Below are 10,747 nucleotides of genomic sequence, written 5' to 3' on the forward strand. Positions count from 1 at the left end.
TTGGTTATTATTGAAGCATTTTTTGAGTTAAATTTTATGTCTCATATACCATATTGTGTTAGAATTAACGACTTGCAATATGTCAAGAAATTTGTATCATTTTTTTTAAACCGTAAATATTTCCATTGATGAAGTAAAAGTCATTATGAACGTAAAAAATCAATAATTTGATTTTATTTCAAATAATTTATGACTCTGTGTTTATTTTCTGCATTATTTTCCTTTGATGAGAAGGAATGAAATCATTTTTCAAATTAATGAGCAGTAATGGGAAAAATCTGAAGATGATATGCCAATTTATGTGATAACGACCACATCATCGGTAAGCATATCAGCGATAACGTTTGTCAATTGTTCACAAAAATATCTCATGCCTAATAGATATCAAAATTAAAAAAATATAAATATTTCATTGTTAATAAAAATAATTTTATGTCTCTTATACCATAGCTTCTAAAATGAAAAATATATTTTTTTTCAATTTTTTAATATAATTATTTTTAAAATTAATTATTATTATTTGTTACAAAAGTCTGCGTCGCGCTCTCAATTTCATTTTTGAATCACAAGTCTTCATAATTTTGTCCAGATAAGGCGTTGATGCAGAGGCCAAGAGTAGCAGGCAGCATCGAGAAATTTGAATAAATATTTTTTCATTTATTTACATTTTTAATATTTTTTTTCGCAATTTGCATAAAAGATTTAACGCATTTTGGCAACACAAAATTAAAAAATTCAGCAGTCAAGCGTTTTGAGGGGTAAGAAATATTGTGAAAAGAATTTATGGTATTTAGGTTGAAAATTAATTTGTAACTGAGTCTCTACACTCGGAGCTAACGAGGTGTGAATATTTTCGATAAAAAGTGAAATTTAGAATGTGGACTCCAAATTTCGGTGCAATTCAATACAATTTATTTCACATGAGTTCATTAAATTTACAAAAATTTGTAATGATGCAAATGAAATAATTTGCTTTAATAATTACTACAGTTTTTATTTAACTTTCATTTAAAAACAATTTTACTAACTTCGTTGACGCCCAATACTCTATTGATGATGCTGGACCAAAATCTTAAACTTCAACATATTGGTAGCAAATGTATTAACACTTTCCTCGACTATTTCGACAGTTTTCGACAGTAAAGGTTTGTGAAGCAGCGCAGTGCTAAGTGGCTGGCAGCATTACAAAATGAAGATCATGGAGCGCGCAGATCATTGCATGATCCATAACAGATCAAGTCAGTAATTTGTTAATTTATCAAAGTTAGTAGTCAATTAATCAACGCCTGAGTGCATTTGTTAATATTCGTAACTCAATAAAATTCCGAGAAGAATTTTTTAAACTTCACATGTCTTTCTTTTTTCGCTTTGTTGTTGTCTCAAACCTTTTACTTATGATTTCTATGTTTTTTGACTTTTATGATTTTGTTTGACGTCTTTCATCCAACTTGATATTTTGTTAATATATTTTTTTTTTAATTTTTAAGCATATTTTATAATTTAATTACACAGCATGTTAACTTAATTTGAAAAAAATGTGTGCGCTTGGAACCGGTCAAAGTCAAAACGCTTCAATCGTATTGCCAGCAAATCATATAAAACGAAAAGGGAAAGTTATTACCAGCAATTAGCGGCAACAGCGGCCATTGAAATCAAGCAACTCATATCAAGGGATTCGGCCAAACTGGACTGGACCATAACACACCATGCCATACCGGACAGTTGACTAAATGTGTGCCATCAACTTACGTATTGTGTAATAAAATTCACTTTTCTTTATTTTGAAATATCAAACAGTGAAATAACTGACATCAAACGTTGATGTTTACAAACTCGTTCAAATTGCGTCCGATGTTGTAATGTGTGTACTGTGAACGTTGGTATAACGTAATCGGGTAATAGATGTCAGTACCTTACCAAAGAAAGAATTATGTAGCACCAAATGCAATTTCTTTTTAGCTTCAAAATATTTATTTAAAACTACAAAAACAAAGTTAATTGTTAAAAATTTGATTAAATTTGATGCTTAATTTAAAGTGTTTGACATTTAAAATTTCCCTTTTCCGAATTTCTCAGTTCTATTTTTGGTATTCCACTGACCGATTATAATTGCACATTTTTTGTGATTTATCGTTAAGATTAGTAAAATTAAAAATAATGGAGAACAGTATTTTTAATGTTTTTAAAATGTTGGAATTTTTAATTTTTTACAATCAACATTTTTTTTGTCACTTTCTTCGTTAATTTGACAGAAAGTATTTGAAGTAAAATACTTACTTGATAAATCATCAAATTTCCATTTCAAAGTTTGCTTGAACTCAATTTCATTTTATTACCAACGGAAGTAGGAATTAATATCTATAAGTAAACAAAACAAATACCTGACTTTGTGAATAGCTTACAATATAGCACATACCTATACGTATGATTCATATTAAACTCATATTCCAACAAGGAGCCATTATGAATTGCATTACTGTGACTTTAAGGTATTTATATTTCTTATTAATATTTTATATTAGAATGTTATAATATATATTAATATTCCAATAAATAACTTATATGAATCGCGCGATACTTAAAATCTTTTTATAACATGCTAATATTGCTTTTTTGATTCGGTACTGTTTCTTTTTGATTTTAAAAGGTCAAAAAAGAGAATAAGTAAAAAAAGTTTAGGAATTTGTACCATAACATAGGTACCAGTTCTACTAGTACATTGATGGGGAGATCTAACTGGTTGGTATTTAGTAACTCTGCATAGATATGCAGTATTTTAGCAAAGCCTGTAACAGACATGGTAAATGAACTCGGTCAAGAAATGTTTATGGACGCGTTTGTTAGTTGTCAATGTGGATTTGTAGCCCCATTGTCTTAAGATTTTTATGAATTTTTTCTAGTTTCTGCCCAATTAGACAAAAATATTTGCATGCCTTAAGAATCCATTACACCAAAGTGTGTTATAATAATAAGTTATAATCAGTAATAGTATATCTTGTGTGCACCAATTATTAACGTAGAGTCCTTTCAAGAGAGAGTGATCTTAAAAATATATAGTTTTTTGTTAGCAGCGTTCTTTCAAAAGAGAGAGAGAAAGTAAAAAAGTGGATAATTTTTTTTTGAGAGACATTGTATGTAGTTTTAGTTACTTAAAAGGTGTCGAGGCCATACTGTTTTTCCATTTTATGGCTTATAATTGTATATTTTACATACAATTATGAAGTTATAATTATATGAAACGTCGATGCATGATAATAAGTACGAATTTTATCAATTTTATTAATTATAACGTTACTATATAATATGTGACAAATTAATTGTTTATACATAATATACAAATGCTTCATGGTTTCAATATTCCGCTTGACATACATTAATATAATACTAATGTTATATGTCACAATATTTTTTCTAATTCCTTAAATCGATTGCTAAGTTCTCATGATATCTAAATAGACTGCACTTTGCCCTGTTGTATCATTTTTAATATTTTTTTTAGCCAAAATTGTATACGTTTTAAAAGGAAAGAACTTTGTTTTGGTATTTCATTTTCAATAAATTTTGTTTGTTGAATTCCAATACATTTCAGATTAATTGAATATTGTGCTGGTGTTTCCTTCTCATCGCTTCCTTCTCTCCTGCCTGGAATACCTATTTTCAACAATAACTGCATTTTTTTTTGGTGTTACATTAATATTTTTTGTTCCTTGGATTTAAATAGATTAATTTAAATTAATTGCTCTTTTTGCTGATATTTAATAATATGTATATCTAAAGTGTCAGATTCCTTCAAATTTAATTCCTGCATTGCGTTGAACTGAATTTTTGTAAACATAGTTTCGCATTAGTAGTTTTGTTAATAGACGAAATTGTTGCGCTTGCAGTAAAGAAGGTGATGAAGATCTATAAGTTACCGATGTCCATTTACAAATTCTACAGGAGGTACTGTACTTTTCAAAAATAAAAAAATCTTCATGAAACTGTTTACTGAAACAATTTTTTAATAATGAACGAATGTAATGTATCTAACAAAGAATTCATTTTATCTTACAATTTTAAGCACTTTTTAAAAGAGTCTACTATACATAATGAGTATTAATGAAATGTCATTCGCTAAGTAATAATTCGATTTCTTGATGTAGGAATCTTGGGTTTAATTATTTATTCCTGGCAAGAAATAGTGACAGTTGGAAAAAGTTCGTTATAGCCTAATGTTCACCTGGGAATACAATGGAATAAAGCAGAAGAAGAATTGTGTATCTAGTATAGTAATTGTTGTGAGGATACATATTAAAAAAAGTTTATTAATATTCAATGTCAATTTTTGCTGAATTGATTTATAACATCATCGATATCATCCATAGTACATCTTTTTCTCTATTTTAATTACTGTGATTACTTTATAATTTATTTTAAAAAAAAGTAAGTCGAAGAATGACTCTAACCTATGATTGATCATTTTTACGAATGAGCTTTATATTATCTTATCATAAAATTAACAAGATATCGTAAAATGATATCACATCATATCATAAAAAGATTTTAATTAATTCTATTGATTAATAAAAATTTTTCATTAATTTTTTTCTTAAAATAAAGACACATACGATTAAAATATTTAAAATGTCTTTTGAATTAGCGCAGCTCTGTCTTGGCATAAATTAACTTTCCGCAATGAATATGAATGAAAATTTTTACTATTAAATTTTATTTACAAATTTAAATAAAAAACACATATTTTTTTGGAATTTCTGAAATATTTTTTTCAGTTTTTTCTTTTGATGTTTTTTTACCACAAAGAACAGTGAAAGTGAGTTCAATTAATTTATGCAAGACTTAATGCTTCCCTTTAATGAAATGATCAAATGAACCCTAAAAGAAAAGAAATTATATGAAAAAATGACAAAAACAAAAGCCGTCAACGTAAAAAGATAAATAAATGTTGAAGAAATTCCAAAATATTTTAAAGATTAACTGAAAATATTATCAGAAGCAGAAAATATAAATTCCGAAATAAAATGAAAAAAGATATATAAACGCACCGGAGAAAACTTTCACCGATTTCATAAAGAGCGACAGATAAAAAAACGTACAAATAAATCGATATATGGACGACATGTCCACTGAACGCTGAGATATTCTGGTCAAACCAGAAAAGATGTCAATTTGCTTATTTATGTACGAGCATCGACGTATATGAAGCAGATACACTGAGGTTATGTACGAGAGTATGTGCATACCTTCCGCTTGCAATGAACGGTATCTTCATCTTCAAAGCTGACGGCCAAACGTAGTTGTGTCGGAATGCAGTGTTTAAGCTGAAGTTGCGGTAATAAAACTGTTGTTAACATGCGAAAAAAAAAATACCTTCAGGCCATGTGTAAACCAAAGTCAGCATGTCTTACACATGGTATGTGCAAAAGTGCTTGAAAAAACTGGGCCAAAGTATTTTGTTGGTAAGAAATTCCTTGAGGACCCACAAATTCACAGAAGTACGTAACGAAATTTATTCGATATTTTTATTTTGTATAACTAAAAATACTCACAGGCATGTGATAAACATAAAATATATTTTAAAATGCATTAATACTACGTAAAATAAATATATTGTATAATCTACTATATAATAGTTAATTTCAATTATAAATTATTAAATAAATATAATAAGATCATATAAAATACATAATTAAATTAATCTCACTTCATAATACTTTAAATGTACTTCGAATTTGCTTTAAAGTAAATGACTGTCTACAGCTTTTACCCAACCGTTGTATGGCAGCTGCAGCTCATCTAGTGATTTTTGCGTAATGACACTACGTCTGCGTCTTTTACTGTGATGATGTCCATCTGCATTAACGTACTGCACGCTGTGACTGGACTCACTTCCATGTTGAGTTAAAGACTTCACAGCAATAATTCCTGCCATCAGAAGTGCGGCCAACGCCACACCAAGTGCTTTCATAGCCAAGGCACCTATCCCACCTAGACCCATTACAGCCATCATCTTTGCAAACATAACACCCATAGCGAGTATAATTCCTTGCCCTTTGTCTTTTTTACGTGCTTCTGCAATGGAAAACAGTTACAAATATTGAAAGTAACTAATATTTTCTCATGAAGTACAAAAAATGTGTTTATTTTGACAAAATCTAAATTTTGAGTTCAAAATTTCATTTAAAAATTACCCAAAATATTTTAGTCCTTATAAGATTCATGAACGATTTAAATATAGTGTAGAACTAAAAGCTTACAGAACTTATTGCCATTGGCAGCACTATTAGAATAAATAATCCAAGAGCTCGAAGTGTTAATTGCCTTGAAAATTGATATGATGCAAATTTATTTTGACTGATTTATTTGATTTAATGACATAGCCTCCTTTCAACACTATAAATTTGATTCAAATATACTGCAAATTTATATAATTTCAATAATATAATAATATATAGTGTAATTTCATCAAACAGAATAAGATTTATTGACACTGTTTAGATGATCTAAGGTATTAACTTTGTTGTCACGTTAAGATATAGGAAGTATAATAGACTATTACCTATATTTAGCTATCAAGGCTAAATATAATACTTGAAAGAAAATTTTGAAACTATAGTTCACATTAATGTACTGGACAAAACAGAACTTTTTTTAGCCACACCTCATTTTTATAGAAGAGTGGTTTCTTTCACATTTTGAACGTTCCCTTAAGATTTTCTTGAAATAATCTATCCTGAAAAAAGTATGTATCCCGAAAAATTCTCGCTACCCTCTCCGTGATTAATATGAAATATTTCTATAGGTTTGTATATCTTAATCTTCCACAGCAATCGACATATAAGTATTTACTAAATCACGTCGAGATCTTATTTATTCTTTTGAAATAATTCCAAAATAATCCCTATCGGTCAGTTTCTACATCGTCCATTAAAGTATTATCTCACATAAATAAGTAATCGATTTAAATTTTTATCATTGCCACTCTTAGATGACTGATTGAAGTTTTTATGTCTATGGAATTAATTGAATTTACTAAATATTAAAGCCGATTAAATTTATTTTATTATTAGAAAAATTTCAATAATACTCAATTTTGAGTAATATGTATTCAGAGTTATGAATCAAGACAGTCATGCAAAAACAGACCAGACTATATGAAAAAGACTATATGAAGAAATAAAACTTCTTTATCCACAAAACGTTAGGGAGCCATAATTTAATGTTATATATTTATGTTTAGTCAGTTAGTATATGTTATATGTTGAGTTAGGGAGCCATAATATAATTTTATATATTTGAGTTTAGTCAGTTAGTATATGTTATATGTTGAGTATATATTAATGTTATGTATCGACATACTTGTGAATGTAAATTGAATAAAGAGTAAAAAAAATTCTACGAAACTGTTTTTTTTTCAAAAAGTAACTAAATTTTTAATTCACTTTTGGACTATAGTCAAACAAAAATAAAGTTTTTTTAATTATGAACTATCGTTCTTTAAATATATATCCTTCAGGATATTTTTTCTCAATAAAGTGTAGTTTAGTTTCGAATGTTCACAGTCCATTTTTTCTCTACAGTTCTATAGAACTATATGTATCTAAAGACCTATCATTATTTAAATACATGTCTTTCAGGATATTTCTTCTCGATAAATTAAACATGCTTAGGCATACTAGTTTCGATTTTTCACTGCCCATATTTCTCTCTAAATAGTCACTATTTTTTGTTCCCACTTTTTTATCATGTTGAAACAAAACAATATTTTGTTTTTTGTTATAATAAACTATCGTAGATATAAATTAAATGTCCAAATATCAACTTTTAAAGTAAAATTAAATATCATTTTTAATCACTTCAGCTTAATTCCCATGATCTCACACTCTTCCATATTAAATAAATGGTAGTAGGAAGTGAATTAATTTGTCTTTAAAATTTAATTTAATTTTTATCATAGTATAAATTTCACTTTTTTCCTTCTAATGAATAAAAATAACAATTTTATGCAAATCTGGGAAACACTAAACCAAATAAAATACACAGTAGAAAATATTAAAATGTACGCTCTTGCTAATGCAAATTACTGAATGCAATCAAATGCATGGCAATAATTGACATTTAAGCAGAAAAAGAAGAAAAATACTGGAACTGGCATGCACACTCAATTGAAAACCCACCTTCAACATTGGCGCCAAGTTTGAAGTCGTTCCGCATCAAATCACGTTTCAAATTGTGTTCACTTTCATCCGCCAACAAATCAGCAAATCTTATATTTAATTCATGAGTGCGTAAATAGTCGGAAAAACGTTCCAGAAAAGAATCACTTGAAGAATTTGTGTGTGCTTCAAATGTATCATTCTCATATTCCCTAGAAGTCACAATCTCCAACCCACGAAAAATGACAATCGGTTTGTCAGTTTTACTTAGATTTTGTATGACATTTTTTATAGCACGCGAACCGCGACAGTAAATTGATTTCTCTAGCGAATTCGTGAGGCAATCTTCCGTATGTCTTGAGTTTGCTAAAGTAGCCACTGCGCCACTTAACATAATAACACCGCATATGAAATATGAAAATGTACTTAACATAACCAGATTTTTATTTAAATAATTAAAAAAATAAAATATTTTTATTAAAATCAAATTATTCAGTATTTTTAAACAAAAAATGGAACTTAAGTGTTTTGAGCCTCGTTGTTGACCGATTTTAAAACAATTGACAACTAAAAGTACTGGACAATTTTTTCAAGATTTTATATCGGAAAATGGAGTACATTTCTTTTTAACATTACTATCCAATTGTAGAGAATTTGTGACAATTTTAAATTGAAAAATATATTTATATCACATTATTTATATTTGTATTGAAGCAAAATGATTGAAGCAAAGAAATATTTCAATCAAACTTAATTTTCCTCTTGAGTGGCAGCATTTTCGATTTTCACGGTCAGTTGGTCAGTAGTCATAAAACGTCTTTATTTTGCTTAGATACTATTTCCATTGTAAACCCTATTACAATAAATTTATAAGAAATCCCAACTATAGTACTGCTTCTTCTTTATTTTTAACTTAGTAGCAGTCTCAGTATCTGCAACTACTTTACATCGCAAACGCACGACTCGTATGGCGATTGTTTTCCAGCACTTTGAGACAAATTGCTATCACTTTGTTTGACACACACATTCACCACCTCCCATTCCACTCTATATTTTCCCCTTCTTACCATTCAACTCTTTTATACATTAGTTTTCCTATTTAAACAAAGTAAAACCAACATACTTTGCTTTTTTGTTTCTTGATTATTCAGCAATTTTTATAAAAATCCATTGTTGCTGGAAATGGAAAATTTATGTAAAAAAAGAGAATAAAAGTTTCTTACTTTATTTGCTAAAATAATTGAGTCAAGCACTTAAATAAGCTTCGAGTTCATACAGAATATATCATCTTTAGCAAAAGGTCTTTGTAACTCCTTAAAGAAGAGAGGCTTAAATTGCTACGAACCTCTACGAATTGAACCCATGTACTTATACATCAATGATGATGACTGCAAACTGTGTAAAACATACATATATTGTTTACTGAGAGAATATTTGAGATTGATGCATTGAATGAGGTTCAGAAATGGTTAAAGTACAATAATGTAACCAAGTTTGCAATCATGCAGTATCTCTTCACGATTAGGTACTGCACAAAACACTTCGCCAATGTTAACAGTTCACTTTCTGTCATTAAAATTAATAACTTACAAGTTCGATTCACTATGATATTGCACTTGATTCACATACTGATAGACTATTTATCGACAGTAAATATTCAGCTTAGTACTTTCACCTTTTTTGTTTTTTTGTAAGCCCCCGTCATATTGCCTATTACCTTTTTTCTTAAAATATACAATAGTTATATTGACTTTATTATTCAAAATATATATTTTATCTAAATAAAGTGTAAACTTAACAGTAATCATTTTCAACATTAGATTTAACAAAAATTGGACAACCCTAAGGTTATGTAAAAACAATTACTAAATTGAACTGAAGTGCAATGTACTGGTACTATAAACTAACACTATGATTGGTATTCCAAGGCATCGAACCGGAACCAAACTGAAAACCGAAAATAACCGATATTTTTGCATGAACGAAAACCAAAAACCGAACCGATATATTTTTTTGTCTAGAACCGGAACGGAAAAAATTCCGGTTCGATGCCCTGTGGTATTCTTTAAATAAAAATTGGTAGAAATCTAACTAATATTTTGAATATCTGTATATTATCAATAAAAAGCTTATTGAAAATTCGTTTCGGAATATGTAACCAATGTCTGTACTCAAAAAACATCCCAATAATCCAATCAAAATCATATCTCCGATTGTCATTACTCTGGATAAAATCTAACCACTAAATATGTTAGAGTATAAACAGAGTCCCAATATCCACTTACCCAAATATCTCTTTATTTTTATTTGTTTTAACATCAATGTAATTTTTGCTATTCAGTGTTTATTTTTTATTACTCATCTAAAAACTTAAATTTATAGTTTTGGACATTGTCCAAAAATTATTTTATAAATTACTTTCGTTGAAACTTAATCACGGACAATAGAAATTTCGTTATGCTTAAGGGAATCTGTATACATTACTTACAACTCAGTAATTTGTCTATTTTATCTTTATAATAGATTACAATAAACATCTTCAAGCTTTTGCTTTATTATACTTCCCGCAATAAAAGAATTTATGACTGGAAATA

At 28.4% G+C, this 10,747-nt stretch overlaps 1 protein-coding gene across 1 annotated transcript; it reads right to left on the reverse strand.

Moving 5' to 3' along the window:
• Positions 1-5,734: 5,734 nt before the first annotated feature.
• Positions 5,735-8,547, reverse strand: LOC119676264. The gene is made up of 2 exons (XM_038087501.1): positions 8,175-8,547; positions 5,735-6,069 (listed from the first exon to the last, which is right to left on the reverse strand). Exons 1-2 carry the CDS (start codon positions 8,545-8,547, stop codon positions 5,735-5,737), a joined length of 708 nt encoding a protein of 235 aa, XP_037943429.1.
• Positions 8,548-10,747: the final 2,200 nt, after the last annotated feature.

Source organism: Teleopsis dalmanni, chromosome 2 (genome assembly GCF_002237135.1).
Source record: "Teleopsis dalmanni isolate 2A chromosome 2, ASM223713v2, whole genome shotgun sequence".
In the NCBI taxonomy this organism is placed as follows: domain Eukaryota; kingdom Metazoa; phylum Arthropoda; class Insecta; order Diptera; family Diopsidae; genus Teleopsis; species Teleopsis dalmanni.